Here is a 16,633-nt window from a genome sequence, read left to right on the forward strand (position 1 = left end):
TCCCAGGAGCCTTCAAGACTTCAGCTCTTACCCATCTCAATTCTGAGCTTTCCTTGCTCCTAGGAAGCAGGCCACAGCAGTTTTCTATGCGTAATTGATGGATATTTTTGAAGCAGAACCTCAGCCAACTAAGCCCTACCCCCACCACAACCATTAAAAATATATTTTATCACTGTAATACTGAGTCTGAGAAAATAGTTGACTGTCAAGGTCACATGGAAGATATGTGGCAAAGTGTGGAGTGAAATTTGGATATTAAGTTTCCTAGAACAGCCCAATAATCTCTGTAAATAATATGCTTAAGTTTCAGCAAAAAAAACCTAACTAATTGTAACTAATTTCAATCTTAAAAGTTCTACAAAAACAGTTTAAAAGAAATGTAATTAATAGGAATTATTGAAACGTAATGGGATGCTGCAATGTTTTTCTGTGCCAAATGTTGAAGAAGAGATCAGTCAACTTTATAGTGCTCTAAGTTAAAAAATAACAAAAATCCCAAATCAGATATGATAAAAATATTTGATTTTTTTTAAACCAAGGTTTTAATACTGTCTTCCTAAGCAAGGTGAAATGCACATTGAATTAAAAATGTTGAAATACAGTGAATGTTATCTGATGTTACCAGAAATATCTGGCACTTAATCACTTGCAGTATTCATTTATTTATCTCCAATAAATAAAATCACTGCAATACTGTGAACATTGTCCTTAACTAATGGTTGCAGTTTTTAAAGTTGAATCTGGTTTTGTCAGATGAATAATCTTGGCATTTAATGACTAATGTGAAAATTAGTAATCTGAGTCAAAGCCATAGAGCAGTTGTCACCCAATGTATTTTGTAAGCATAAATATCTATGATTGAACTGATTACAGCTTTAGAATAATCCGAAGCGTGAAGGGTAGGGAAGTGTTCAGAACATGGAAGGATGAGGCAACTCCTGTATCCCATCCATGGGAGGCTTACAGCATTTGAAGTGCAGCTGCTTGAACTTTGGCAGTAGCAGAGCATCGAGTACTGGCTCCTGCTAAGCGTTATCTCTGTTCATTATTAGCAAGATATTAAAAAATATGCTTGTTGGTAAGGCATAGTATCTGAAAAGTATCCTAAAAATGCTTTGTGTTTTAGGTTACAGTTGTGTTACCGATATAGGCCTCTCTGGCGTGCTTCTGTTTTCTTTCTGTGATGTGATTGTATAAATGTCTGTGGCACGGACAAGAGGTTTGTGGTCCTCTTTTTTGTGGGAGACGTGCATTGAATCGCGTGGCCAGTCCTGCATCCATATGTTAGAAATGTGTGGTTATGTGATGTAGGGGAAGCTGTGGCATGTGAGTGCCTGTGTATAACTACAGGTGTCTGACAAGGTTGACTGACATAAATACAGATACATAGGAAATGGGCAATTAAACCATGGTAATACATCCAGCTATGATGAATTTTCGTGGCTTGTTTCACCTATTATATTGACTCACTGGAGTCTGGAGAAAACACTTTTACTCTAAGGTGAATACACACTATGGTGGTCCTTTTAATTTTATCGGTCGTTACTGGAAGCAAACCAAACTAATGTCATGCTTCTGAAATCTCTCTCCTGCTCACTGAAATTAGTGATGCTGCTGATGTAGAGTTGAATTAAAAATATATTTCAAGAGATATGCCAAGTAGGCAGTTTAATGTGGTTGAGAAGTTGCTATTTTTCGTTCCTCGTTCAGCGAACAAGCAGGTGTACAGCAGACAGAATAATGTTATGCCAAATTAAGCTTGTCTTTTACACATGGCATTGAGAATTGATTATTTAAATTAGACTTTTTAGTTATCAGACATTAAATATGGCATCAACGTTTCACTCTATGTCAGTCTTGTCAGTTAAAGTCATGATTTGGTAATATGCACAACTGTGAATAGTAAATGCAGAATCTTTATCAGTGTGTTAAATTTCATGCTAGAAGAATGTCACTTTTATATTTACTGCAGCAAGAAATATGTGCAGACTCCAAACTGAAAGAAGTGTGTGCGTGTGTAATTTATTGTCTGTATGATCCACGTGGTTCACATACGGCAAAAACCGGGAAGGTATTGTAGGGATGAAGAGAAAACTTTTTCCAGTGTCTTTAAAATTAGTGAGGCACCAGTTGCCACCCTGACCTAGTTCAGCATGGGAGTGAATTGATGAAAGTTAGGAAAGAAGATCTAATTTAATTGAATTTATTTTTGCTTTTTCCATTCAGAAGAAAAAAATCTGAAAGAGTCTTCCACTTATTGAAGATTAGCAGGTGACTATAACTGATCATAAGGGAGTGCCTTTATACTCAGTTAATTAAGCACATCTTCCTCGTTGCAAACGACTGCAGTAGTACCCAGAGGGGACAAAAAATGATTAAAAATATCAAAGAGAAGTTAGCAAATTAACACTTTCCAATCTCTTTCCTTTCCAGTTCTGCTGCAAATAAGTGGAAAAATCTGTAGTTTTAGTAACTTTTTAAAAAGTCATGACACAGTGTGCATTCCCAGAGGCTGCATTGTATGCACTTCTGTGTGACATTGTCTTTGGTAAGACTTTCGTGTAAGGAATGCAGGAACAAGTTAGAAGCCTTTATAAATGGAGTTTGGAGATAATTATTTTTAAATTTTTTTGAGAGTACTCAGCCGGTTCCAGGGAGGTCAGATAGGAGAACCTTTTATTGAGATAAAGCTTATTAGGATCATGAAAATTGTGCTGATTCAAGTAGCTAACAATTTTTAAATTCAGGTAGGATCTTTTATTCCTAGGGATGCAAATTCGTCTCTAGTCAACACTTTGTTCCTGGAATTTTTTCTTCTGACAGTTTAAGCAAGAGAGTCGACAAAGCTTTGACCTAGAAAGTTCAGTGTTTCTCCAGGATGTTGTTAGAAGTGAAAAGTTGGTTTGTATCTTGTGGGTATTATCCTGATTGGGAGGAGTGAAAAGAGTAGCAAACCAAAATGATAAAAAAGATTGTGCTTGATGAGCTTTTGACATGCTTTCAGAAGTCACACAGACATTGCTTCTGTGATAATACATATTACAAGATAGGGGTTTTTTTTTTATGTTAGTGGTTTAAAATAAGTAGGTCTGAAACTCCCAAACAATCTAGTAAACCCAAATGTAACTGAGCATTGTGTTCAGCTGTGTTTATTTCCAAGGCTGTGAGACAGTACTCTGGGGATTTATTACCTCCTTTTGCCTTTGTAAATAGTCAGTAATTCACAGAAGCCCGTGAAACCCTCTGGATGATAGGGAGAAGTACACTGGTTACAAGCATGACATGATGTGTCCTGGGTTGGGTTTCTTTTACATATATTTTTAGATTTGATGGCCAATTAAGACTGAATATGATATCGGTTGATGCTGGGTACACACAAGGGAATCCAGATGATTACGTGATACCCAGCTGGGGTGCTTTGATACATACGTCAAGCAGGAGCATTTGTGTTATCAGTGATGGATTATAATAAAGCTAGTGCAGTATTGTGTGTTACTTTTCAAAAGCAGCTATGCTAATATAGCCATATGAGCTTGCTAAAGGACCAGCACATTAATCCAGTCTTGCTTTTGGCTTTCTTCTGAACTGATGTGAACTCCTGATCCAGGTTAGCTCAGCTCTATTTGCAGTCTCTTGCTGCAGAGAGAGCAGAGCCAAGAGCTTTGTGCATCTTCTGTAGACTAATATGTTCCATGTAGCTTTCTGCTTCTGTATCTAGGGCCAGGTCCTTTATTCCCACAATACAACATGTGGTAAAGGAGCTCAAATGCAGGAAATCATTCAGAAATCATTCAGAAATCCCTCTGTGTTATCAGGGTGTCGTAGTTCAGCCCCGATCAGGACCAGACTACGCAGTCTCTCTCTCGCTCCCCCCACCCTCCGAGATAACAGGGAGAGAAAATATAAGGAAAAACGGCTCGAGGTTTGAGATAAGGACAGGGAGAAATCCTTAAAGTTACTGTCACGGGCAAAACAGACTTGACTTGGAGAAAACTATTCATTTATTACTACAAACAGCAGGATAATGAGACAGAGAACAAGATAACCTCCATCCACCCCTCCCTTTTCCCAAGCTTAACATTATCTCTACTACCTTCCCCTCCCGAGCGGCACAGGGGGGAAGAGGGAATGGGGGTTGCAGTCAGTTCATCACATGTTGTTTCACGCCGCTGCTTCATGGTTGGGGAAGAACTCCTCACATTCCTCCCCTGCTCCATTGTGGGGTCCCACCCCTACGCCACAGTCCTTTGTGGAACTGCTCCGGCGTGGGTCATCTCTTCCACAGAGTTCAGTCCCTTCAGAACAGCTGTCCCAGCGGGCCCTCCATGGGCCACAGCTGCCTTCAGGCATCCACCTCCCCCGGTGTGGGGTCCTTCACGGGCTCCAAGTGGATCTCTGCTCCTCTGTGGACCTCCATGGGCTGCAGGGGGACAACCTGCTCCACCGTGGTCGTCACCACAGGCTGCAGGGGAGTCTTGGCCAGGAGCCGCATTACTCCTCCCCCTCCTTCTTCACTGCCCTTGGCGTCTGCAGCCGTTCCTCACAACAGGCTGGTAGATGTCTCTCAGGATCCTTTTTACATCTTATTCACTTCTCATCTCCTCTCCACTTCTTGCAGCCAGGCCGGACCAAGTCGGGCCCAGTCGGCTGCCTCGCAGGAGGCCAGAGGATGAGGCCTGCAAGGCCCATGAGGCCTGTGCCTCCCACTCTGCGCCTCTGCCCCTGCTCAGCTTCTTCACATCTTCTCTCCTCTCTTTTTTTTTTTTTCTGTTTTCCCCTTCTTAAATACGTTATCGCAGAGGTGTTATCATGGAACATTCTGCTACCAATCGGCTCGGCCTTGGCCAGCAGTGGGTCCACCCTAGGCCCGGCCAAGTCCACTGAACAAAGGGGAGCGACTTCTAGCAGTTTCCTACAGAAGCTACCACCTTAAGCCCTCCCTCACTAACAAAACCAGAACACAGGGAAAGACAATTCCTGACTTAAAGAAGCCCCCCACAGACCTCATTAGTCTGTTTTCTTGGATAGCATCCTTCTTGTCATTGAGGTCCTTGATGCCTCAGCAGACACTGTGTGGAAATTGTATGCTTTCTGGAGAATCTCTCTGGGCATCTTGTGAATTTCTTTCTGCTTTTCACTTACCCCAGTGTCCTTTGCCAGAAACTATCTACAGTCTCTGGGAATGGAGAGCAGCTACGTGGAGTCATCTGAGCACTTCTACCTGTGCATGAGCATCCCCCTTTACCATTAGACTTGTCAGAGCTTTCTGAACCTAAGTCAGAAAGTGTTGTCTCCCATCAGTCCCACCTGTTAGATGTGTTTTGGGTGGCCTGTGTCAGTGTTTAGCTTATAAGCTCATTTGGATGAGAAGAGCTCAAGATGCTATGTGACATTCAGAGGCCAACAAGATAGTAAAGCATTCTGCTGCACGTGAGCCATCTTGCAACTGTTAGATGTGTGCATGTAATGGTCTCAGTTGTACACTCACCCAGGCTCATGAAAAACACCATGACAGCTGGGCTGTTCATCCAGGCAGCTGGCAAGTCTCTCAGAAAATGTAATTTGTTTAAAAAAGCATTTGGTCGAATCTTACATGTAGCTCAAGTGGCTATCCAGGCCTTATACTTGAAAGACTGTGAAGGTGCTAACCTTTTTGTGGAGTTGAGGGCTTCCTCTTGTAAGTTTTAAGAACTGCTAATATTCTTTTAATATCACAGTCCATAAACCTCAAATTAGCTTTGACCTGCATGCTTTTTTCTCACTGATGATGAAAATTCTTCATTAATATATGTTGCTCATTAAAGTGAGAGCTGCATAACTCTTAGGAGAAAAAAAAAGGTATTTTTTATGGCTTTAATAAATAAGAAAGGCCTGAAGCACAAGTATTAAATTTTTTTTTGGTCTGAATGTAAAGTATTGATCCTCCTAATGTTAAGCCTTGCTAAAAACCTGGCTTCTAGAAGCAAATCCCATTCCTGTTCCCTGGCTTTTCTGGCTCTCATCACAATGACCCTTGTCATTTTAGGAGTCTTTCATTTTATCACCAAAACCTCTGTTCTTACTAATAAACTACAAACTTTACACGAGTGATGTCCTGGTTTGTTTATTACAGGTTATTTGACACTTATACAGCCTTGTACATGACCATGCAAAAATTAAAATTGCTAACATAAAATCTCAAGAATCACGAATCTGTATTGTTTCTACCCTCACAACCAACCCATTGAAATGTGTATGGAATTTGCCATTGATTCCTTTTAGAGTTATCCTCTGGTCCACAGGGCTGCCGGTCGGTTGCTTGTTCAAATCCCTGCTCCATGGAAGCCCCAGGCTGAGGTTTCATAGTGATTGGAATTGAGCGAGGTGGAGGAAGGACCAAGTAAGATCCGAGTATAACCATGACAGGTGGTATGCTGATTTCAGATTGGGTATATGGGTAAGAAGTGATGGTACCTCATCTAGCATTCATTCCTCTCCTTGTGAAGGTAATGCAGATAGTCTTGAAGGGGAACTGGCTTCTTGGAAAGGGCCTTCCTCAAAGATAGGGGAGGGAACTTGACTGTGAGAAGGCAGAAGTTCTTCCTGAGGCATCAGAAACAATTCTTTCCAGTTCATGTTTTCTTTTTGTGAAGTGGGGAACCATTGGGAATGGACAGCTTGTTTTACCATTCTCTCTTCCAAAGCAATCCCAAAGGGCTTGTGGTTTGCAGAATGCTCTACGGCTGGGCGTGAAGCTTGTGTTTTAACTTTTTCTTTTTCCACATTTAGTATCACCAAATAAAAACAAAGGTGAAAAGGAAAAGAGAAAGCAACGAAACAATAGCTGAGTTTACCCTGTAAGGAATTCAGGGAGGTTATTTTCACCTTCCCTTTCTCGCTCATCCTCCAAGGAGGAGGCAACTGATACAGTGTATGTGACTGAGTTAATTGACTTTTGTGGAAGTACTTGATGAGTACAGCATGTCTACAAGTTTGGAATAAAGCTACGTTCCAAACCTCTACGTCCTCAAGAGTAGAGGTTTATTCTGTTCAGCTGTGAAATTGTTGGGTTTTTTTCTTAGCACGTCATGTCAAATCATGTGACTGCATTAAAGCCAAATGAAAGCCCACATTAATAAATATAAATTGAGTTACAAATATTACAATGCTGCAAGATAGCACAATAATTGAAATTTCTTTGCATATTTAAAAATAATACTTGAATACCATTGATTTAGCCTAGCAAACTGGATATTTTCCCTATCTTTTTATTAAAAAAATATTATTTTGAAGTCATTAAATAGAATTCAATTTGTATTGTAAGGCTGTAATGAAAGCCATTTCTGCTCCCTGCCTTTATTGAAATAGTTTTTATGTGCCATGAGTTCCATTTTAACCACAATTTGAAAAGGAATTTGCATGTTACTTATGACTTTCCTGCTATTCTTTCTTTTGTTTCTGTATTTTGCTCTTAGGTTTCCTCAGCACATTGTTAGACTCAACCCTGGCAAGAAGGTGATTGATATGGCTCTTTGTGCCCTGGCTAAATAGCTAAACATACAGTGTATTGTGTTTGCGCTGAGGGAAAAAATGAAATGCAATTAAATTCATTTCAACTTCAGTAACATGACATTTCTGTTCCTTTCATGTCAACTTTTATTCTCTTCTATAATCAGATTTTGTAACCCTTTTTATAATGTCTCCTCACTTCAGCAGTCACTAAATAGGATGCTTGTGTTGCAAGATAATTAGAAATTCTCATGTGCTCTGGTTGACTTTTCCCAGATCTTTGGTGTGGTTTCCACATCTTCTGAGAGAGCACATCTCGCCAACCACTGAACTGTGAGGCATGAGGTCCCTATCCACTCTTGAATCCACCATGTTTGGCTTTGCAAAGGCTTGTTGTCTTCCCATTTGGAAATAGTAGTATTTCTTAGAATATTTCAAGCAATAGGAAGAGCGTGTATATTAAGAGAGATTTTTCAAAACTGCAAAGAATACTCGTAGGAAACAACTGTTCACCTTTGTATTGGCAAAAATCCATGGGAGTAACACTTAACAGCCTTTCACAGCGGGAGAATGATACGAGAGGAGATGAAAGGGGAGGACAAAGGATCTCCATCATCCAGCTCTTTGTTCATAATTGTAAATTACAAAAATACACAATGTCAATGCTTAGCTCTAGGGAAAGGATTTGTAGAGTCCAGTGAAGAGTTAAAAGAAACATGAGGGATGAGTTAGGTTCCTATCTAAGTTTAGCTTAAAAACTATTATAAATAGGTTTCAAAAGTCATCTTTAGGTTCAACGAGTGTTATTATTTCCTAATGAAAAATACATAAGCAGCTCCCATTAAAAAAAAACTTGAAGGAGAAAACCTATCATACTTGCAGATTTCCTTGGGTACACAGGCATTATTGTTACACTATTAATTTCTTCTTTGTTTTAGCTCCAGTGTCCCATCCCCCAGCCTTATCTCCCCATCCCTATCCGCCCCGTACTGTTGTTTCCTATAATTAGTGGAGATACACATCTGTCTTCAGGCTACCACCTAATCTCTAAGGCCATATGGGTAACTGGAATATAATTATAATTTGGTAGAAATTGAGCCTTCTGCACATGGTTGTATTGCTCTTGTTCTTTTTAAAGCAGACAAATTGAATCTATGATATAGTAGGATTTGGAGTCTGGGGTTAGTCCTTGCAAAGTACATATATTTTAGATTGAAATTTTGTTGTGTTAAATTTGGGTGGGAATTAGGCCAGTTTGGGAGGAATTCTGACACAATGTTACCACAATATTCAAGCACCCTGCATATTATGCAGAAATCACCTGTGGTTATATGCAAAATATTAACAGAGGTCATTTTTTGTCCCCCTCTTTTTCAGTTATTTTTATTTCAGTTGCTGCGAGGACTGTCTTACATCCACCAGCGTTACATTTTGCACAGGGACCTGAAACCACAGAATCTTCTGATCAGTGACACGGGGGAGTTAAAGCTGGCAGACTTTGGTAGGCAAGCAGTTAATTACAAGTCTCTTATAATGTTGTAGGAATGTCAGACAGATGGTTCCATTGATTTCTCTCCCCCCCCACCCTATTCCTTAGACACACCTTCTTCATTGTAGATAATTGCACATTTTTCTCTTGAGCGATGAAATTGATTATGGTCAACAAAATGCTTGATTAAAAGGGAGCAAGTGATAAACAAATATTCAGTTCTCACAAGAAACATAATACTGAAAGTATTTCAACTGTATTTACCATGAGACCTCTGAATTAGAATTCAAAACCTTTAAAAAGAAAAGAAAAAAATAGAAATCTGAGGAAATACAGACTATATGAAGAGCGCAATCAGTTTACAGAAGCAGCTCTAGGGTTCTGGAGATCTGGATTAACTTTTAGAAAGTGGTTATTGAAAGAGACTGAAGGACACAAGAATAAATATTCCTTCTAAAGAATAAAGGAAACTAGGATCACCTAGACTCCTTTTAGTATCCATTAGTCCCTTATGGCGAAGCCTTATGTGGAGTATAAAGTCAGGGGAAATTGTCTGCTGAAATGTTAGCCGTTTTGCTTTTTTTTTTTTTTTTTTTTTTCAATTACTTTCTAGTCGCTAGACCAGGGAAGGTACTCTTTCCTCTGAAACCCATTATGAATGCGCATGTGGAAAATGGCAATATTTTTCTTTAGTGGTTTTTAGAAAATATTGTAGGAATTTCTTTCTTTCCTGTAGGTCAACTTTTCAGCTACTTATTCCAGCAGAACTTCTGAATTAAGCTGAAAATGTGACCTGTTGGCTTTTTAAAAATGTCTTTTATTTTTATGACTGCTATCCACATCGGGCTTCACATTTTATGCAGCAGTAGTAATGAGGGAACCTTACGTGCTAATTGGCAATTTCACTGTTAATGTAGTCCTGTTTTTTTTGTCTTTTAATTAGCGTTATTGCAATTACCAGCTCGGTGTGTATTTGCCATACTGGAGAAGGGAACAGGTCTTCAGATGGATACAGTCCACAACAACTTGATTGGCCTTTGGATTGTAAGGCAATTAGAGAAATAGTATTAGAAACAATTATTATCTGATTTTACATACCATTTTCTGTTCTGTGTTTCAAAGCTTGGAAGGCACCAGAAGTGTTTTAGATGTGCTTAAAAAAGCATTCTTGCATGTTGCATTTTACTATGAGATTTCATCTCTTAAATACATGAAATAGGTGACTCATTAATTTTTTTTTATAGTGAAATATGAGCAGTTGTTGAAGATGCTGTGCTGTTTGAGATGACTAGTTTTGTTCTATCACTTGTATGTATGAACTTACCTGACTTCCAAGTATCCCTGTATGATAAGAAGTCCTTCAAGAGATGGTGGTGATGGTGCTCTAGCTTTGGTGGATACTGAAAAATCTGCAGGTGATCTTACAAACTCTTTTGTATGTAAAATGTTTCATAGGTGTGCAGGTTTTGATGGGGGGGGTCTTGCTGAAGCTCTGTGGCTTTTGTGGCTGGGGAGAGGGAGGCTGCAAACATTTCAGCCTCAGTTTTTAAGAAAAAAACCAAAAAACAAAAAACAACCCACCTTTCACCAGCACTGTTAAAAGCTTCACTGCAGGTGTGAACCGATGAATGAAATGTCCAGCTCAGGTCTAGGTTGACCTCTCTCTGGTTGTATTGCCTGATGTTGCCATAAAGCAGAGGAAAGGGTGGGACATTTGTTTTCGCCTTGCTGTAGTAGGAAATGTAGCCATCACTTCTGATGAAATTATTGCGGCCCTAGGCTAAATATCCCAGGGATGACATCAAAGGCAGGATTTTCCCAGCTTTGTGTTGGCAAGAATTTAAGGTTGACCACTGTGTATTATCTTGAGAGAGAGACTAGAGATGTGTAAGTAAACCAAAAAGAAGTACCCAGTAGTAGACATATGAATGTGCAATATTGTGGAGAGGATTTTTTTCTCTTGTAAGTTTGTCCTGACCTAACAGAAACATCTGCATAATCTACTCTTACACACTGAGAGAAGATTATGTATCTCCATTTTTTTTTTTAAAGCTAGATTTTCTTTCATGGCTCATGAACTTGTAAAATTGAAAACCACATGGGTTAAATTTCTCTTCTGAGAGCCAGGATGAAAAATGAGAAGTGATGAGGTTAAAGTCTGAAGGGTCATGACCTCTTTCACTGGAGGCATGAGAAATGAGAGCACACCCGTGTGCTTTCTGTGTGCACCCCTCTGCATATTTGCTTATTTAAACATTGTATTGTTATAGCCCATCCTCCACCTTCCCAGTATGAAAGACTCTTCTTAAACAAGATAGAAAATGCAGCCTCTTTATGTTTTTCTCCCACGAATTACTAATTTGCAGTAATGTGCTTGGAAAGGAAGTCAGTTTAGATTGTATATTTGATTAATTACATGAGGAGCAGTATGGAAATTAGAGATGGGTGTTTTACTTTTAAATGCACTCAAGGCAGGAGAGAACCTATCAAGAAATCAGTTTCTGTCAGAGATAGGATTGACTTTGCTAGCACAATAAATATAAAATCCTAGAGCAAAGGCCTTTCAGTCTCTAAGGTCAAGACCTTCAGATTTTGTTTCATAAGTTTACAAAAAATCAACAGCGTGACTGAAGTTTTTCATTTGGCGTCAGGCTTATTTAATCTTCTCAGTGTAGGATATCAAATACTTAAAAGCAAGCTGTAGTGGATCATAGTTCTTGAATAAACAAGGTAAAAGAAAGGCTTTTCTTGCCTGCCAGTGCATTGCACTGTGGCTGAAGTGGAATCTTTGAATAACCGTGGGCATGTGTTTTTCTACAGCACTGCTCCCAGATGTAGATAACTCCGCTGTGTGGGAGTGTCTTTGTTCAGATGAACAGTGGTTTGCTTTTCTGTTCATTGTGCTATAGCTGCTAGGAAATGAACATTTATGAGAAGACTCAGCAGTCAAATGAAAAGGGAGAACAGAACATAGGGGCTTTATTAAAAATGGATGAGCTATAAAAAATGACTTTCTTGAGAAGATATAATAGGGGAGACTACAGCTTGAATAATTGCTCCTGTGAAAAATAGTCCTTGAACTCCATTCCTGCATTCTTTTTTTTTTCAGTCTAATTAACATTCCAGAGGAAATTAAATATATTAGGAGTTCTCCTTATGAAATGAAGAATTATTTTTGATCCTGTCGTGTGAATTTGGCTAACTGTCTACAGGTTTGTTTATATTCCCCTGCACATGTCTGTCTTGAATAGAAATAAAGTATTATAAACCTTTAATGAGTAACACCATAAGCAATTACAAACTTAAATGAGTAGAGCCTTGTGCTTAATTCTAATTACCACACAGACTGGACTCTATAGCTGTTCTTTAGCCTTTGGTTAGTAGTTTCTTCACTTTAACTTTACTTTGCACTGTATACAGATGCATTTATTTGGCCTTTGGATGTGTATTGACTTTAAAAAAGAAAATCTTTGAGCCTTTGTTGAGGAAAGTCATTACACAGTTTTAAAAGCAAAGTATGTTTCTAGAATAAATGCATTTATTTGAACTATAAACAACTTCTAATGGCTATATGGCACTGGATAGGAGCATGATCTCAAAGATCGAACACTAAGAATATATTTTTTTAAAGAGTTAGTTGTGATGAAGGGATTAGTAATCTAAGCAAAATAGTTATCTAAGCAAATATATTATTTGTATTATTATTGAATGTATTATAACCAGTGCCATGGCCATTTCAGTGATCCCATATTTTCAAAATGTCACTTTCAACCTCTAAGAAATATGTATCAAAGACTATAGGAGCAAATATAGATGAAAACACCAGAGGAGTAGACAAGCTCTGCCAGCCGTATTCTCTTTGGCTCTGCATGAGTCAGTGCTTCTGAATGGCCACAGGCTCTTCTGATAGCAAACAGAAGCTCTGTGAGGAGAGTAAGGCATCTAGGAGGTGAAGGAGGAGGTGGGCAACAACAGGGTGTTGAGAAGGCAAAGGTAAGATGCTGGAAGGATGTGAGGGAGAGAAGCAATAAGTGGTTGTGGAAAATGTCAGCCCAGTGCTAGGTGGGGCCGGTGATTTTGTCACAGCAGACTCTGATAAGGCTAAGGTGTTCCATGACTTTCTTTGTCTTCATCTTAATGAATAAGATCTCACAGACGATTGTTCTCAGAGATGGGATTCAGGGAGGAAAGCGGTGAAGGGGTGAGTGGAAGAGGATTGAGTTAGGGTTCTTCTGAGAAGTCTTGACCCATGCAAGTTCATGGATCCAGGCGGGAGGCCTCCTGAGAGTACTGGGAAATCTGACTGATGTCATTGTCAGACTGCTCTCTGTCATCTTTGAAAGACTGTGTAGATTGGAGGAGGTCCTCAATAACTGGAGAAATGTTAATGTTGTACCCATGTTCAAGAAGGGCTAGAAGGAAGGTCTAGGGTACTGCAGGTTGGTCAACCACCATTTCTGGGAAAATGATGGAACAAGTCTGCTTGGAAGTAATTTCTGCATATGTGAAGAAAGTGTTTGCCAGTTTTAATCAAGGTAAATGATGTTTAATCCATGGGATTGTAATGAAATTACTAACTCTGCAGTCTCCCATTACCTGAGAGAGAGTTACCAAGACAATGGTGGTGCATAGCAGGAAGATGTGCTTTACTGATGTGTGCAGTGAAAGAACGAGCGATAGTGGTTGTAAGTTGAAACAGAACTGGGTATAAAGAGGTAAATGTTCACTATGGGAGTATTTCAGCATTGGCGCAGCCCAGAGAGGTGGTGAAATCTCCTCTTGCTTCACTGACTGGACAAAGCCTTGAGCAATCTGACAGGTTGGACTAGGCAAATTCTCCTTCCTGTGTGATTCTGTGGCTCAGTATATAGTATGCTTTTGTTCTGTTTTTTTTAGTGATTGAGTATTAGCATTTAGCTATTGTGTATGCTGATATAAATCAAGATTGGCTAATCAGTTATGTTTGCATCTGGTTTATCATACTTAATAAACTCCAGCACAAAGTCCCTAAACAGCTGAAAGCAATCAAGTAGGAGGTGGATGCTACCTTCCATGTGGGACTTTCCAGGAAGGATGTACTCTTTTTGTGCCTTGTTTCTTATTCTCTGTCCCAAAACATCCCCTAACAGTCTAATGTTTTGTCTGTTCCACGGACAATATGGACCTCTCATCTGATCATAGTATAGTTACTCTTACATATCCTTTAGTTAAAATAATTTAGTGCTTTCTGGGTTGAAAAATATGTAGTTATACTTGTGAGAAAGAGCATCAGGAACTTGGTGCTTTAGTGCCTGTTCCTACAGTCAAGGAGTTGCACTTTCTCATTTGTGAGAGAGGGCTTTGGAGAGAAAAAACAGCATGAGAATCTTAATGGAAATGTCTTTGCTTTACTCTCCCAAGTAACGCTGACCCTGAAGCTTTTTGTTGTCTTTGGGGATCTCCTTGGATGAGCAAGGAGCTGCAGGAGGTCTGCATTGTGGTGTTAAGTCCTGCCTGAAGCTTTCAGAGTTTTGTTAATATAAAGCCTTGTGATATAGTAAAAGAAAGAATCAAGTAAGTGTGATTGAACCATGCATCCTTCTTGGTACATAGGATGGTTAATAATAGATAGCAGGAGCAAAGAGGCTTGAGGTTTGTAATAAAGCGAATTATACTCAATGGAGTTGGATTTTAAAACTGCAGCTGAGTACTAAAGAGGATGTTTCCATGAATTTCCATATAGATTTTTCTGTGGAGAGCATGTCGGGGATATGTAACTAGGGACAAGACTATTGCTATATCGTTTACTGTTAAAATGATTAAAGTTATGTTGACAACTTGGAAAAAAATTAGTTCTTTTTTTCACAGTAAGAATCTTGTAAGGAATTTCTTTATAATGCACCATATAAGAGTCATATGAAAGGCTGGATAGCATAAAAAATTGCTTGCATAGATAACTGCTATGTTTTTCTGTGTAAATGCTCCACGGAGTATCAGTTCTTGAAGATGCTGGTGTAAGGAGTTGTCATGATGCCTGAAGAGCTGATACTTTATATTCTTGGTGATGCTTGGTGAAATTGCTTGCAAAACTCCTCTGAGGGCATGTCTAGCTATGTAGGCTGGCTCCCTCTGGTCTTCCTGGCTTCAAGCGAGCTTGAGGACCAGTGGGCTGTGGTGATGCAGCCGCCTGCATTCGGGGAGAGCTGCGGGAGCGGCCTGGGTCACGTCTGAGGCAACTGACCCACAGCAGGCTCCTGCTGCCTCAACAGCAGGCCTTCTGGGGCTGTGGAAGTGGTGGAAGCTGTCTGGGTTTTTATACCAGAGGCTGATATGGGTAAAGGGAACCAGCTTACCCCAAATGTAGGTCCACAGACCCCTCTAACATCCAATCTGAATTAAACAGAGGAAGAAAAAGGCATTTCTTCCCCGTATTCCTGTGAGAGGATGCTGTTTCCCCAGGTGCAGCCTGGTCCCCTCTGATAACAGCTTTTGAAATCTGAATAATTTGTTCTCATAACCCCCAGGAAGGTCAGTAATGGGTTTATTTGAGGGCTCTGTTTGTATTAAATATCAGGAAACGAAGGTGGCTTCAGTGACAATGTTGTGAGTGAGCTGGAAAAAAGGAAGTGGGAACCTGGAAAGTGAAACCTGAGCTACTCAAGCTTGAGTTAGCTTGCAGGTCTTTGTAAAAGACAGGTATTTCTGTAATTAACTATAAATACAGCATTTTCTATTGAGAGCAGAAGCTGATGATGCTGTTCACAGTGGCAGCTGGGCTGAAGACCTGGAGCAGAAGAACAAACTGTGCATTTGTCCTGTCATAACCTCGAACGCGCACTACTGAGTTGGTGAAAAAAGCCCTTTGCTGTCCCTGTTGCTTTCTGCATCCCGGGAAAGGGAGGCCAAAGCTCAGGAGCGGAGCTGATAAGTAGCTGGGAGACTGCTTATCAAGAAGGATTAAAGTTGTAGGCTGCAAATGCTGTGGGTGCTGCAGACCCAGAGGCCCATGGCAGGCTGCTGTGTTAGTTATTTGCTTTCCCAGAGTGACAGGCTTTCTCTCCACCCCCAGATTTTCATTCTTAATTTCTAACAGTATAACTGGCTGCTTTCAGAGAGTAGCCAAAGCTGCCTCCTTCCCCTTCCCTCCCAGGAGCAAGGGCTTCCCATGCTGTGCTTGTGACCTTCTCTCATCTTGCCCAGAAGAGATCTGTGGTGGAGCAGGAGAGGAGGTGTGTAGTTGGCAGGAAAACTCGACAGACAGCAGTGCAAAGGGGTAGATTACATTTCTGGCATTTGGGCTGAAGAATTATTTAGAGGTGAAAATGGAGGAGACTGTGTGGTCTAGTGCTGTTGCAGATGCTCGCTGCTTCTCATAGCTGTTTGGTTTGTTGTTCTTGTTGTGGATTTCAGCCTAATTTGTGTCATAGACCTGATGGTTTTATTGAAGTGTCAGGTAAATCTAAATAAAAAATTGCCATCATGAGAGTCAATGCAGGAAAAATTCCTTATGGACAGAAACTGGATTTGATAGCCTATGGGAAAAGAATAGATTTGACACAGGTTTACTACCTGGAAACAGCACTTTGCAAAAACTGTCATGTTCAGTTTTGTTCAACTAAGACTTTAACTTCTCTCTGCTAATAGTAAATACAAAGTGGAGCCACACACTGATTTTTT

The 16,633-nt window shown here is 40.0% G+C and overlaps 1 protein-coding gene across 4 annotated transcripts in view; it reads left to right on the plus strand.

The window, feature by feature from the left end:
* CDK14 (cyclin dependent kinase 14) overlaps nt 1-16,633 on the plus strand; it is a 319,070-nt gene that overhangs the window by 149,960 nt on the left and 152,477 nt on the right. For all 4 annotated transcript variants that reach the window (XM_086742275.1, XM_086742276.1, XM_086742277.1 and 1 more), the window contains one exon: nt 8,866-8,989. In XM_086742275.1, the coding sequence (XP_086598401.1) occupies nt 8,866-8,989 (124 nt within the window). The remainder of the gene's footprint in view (nt 1-8,865; nt 8,990-16,633) is intronic.

Source organism: Chlamydotis macqueenii, chromosome 2 (assembly GCF_036417535.1).
Source record: "Chlamydotis macqueenii isolate bChlMac1 chromosome 2, bChlMac1.mat, whole genome shotgun sequence".
Lineage (NCBI taxonomy): Eukaryota > Metazoa > Chordata > Aves > Otidiformes > Otididae > Chlamydotis > Chlamydotis macqueenii.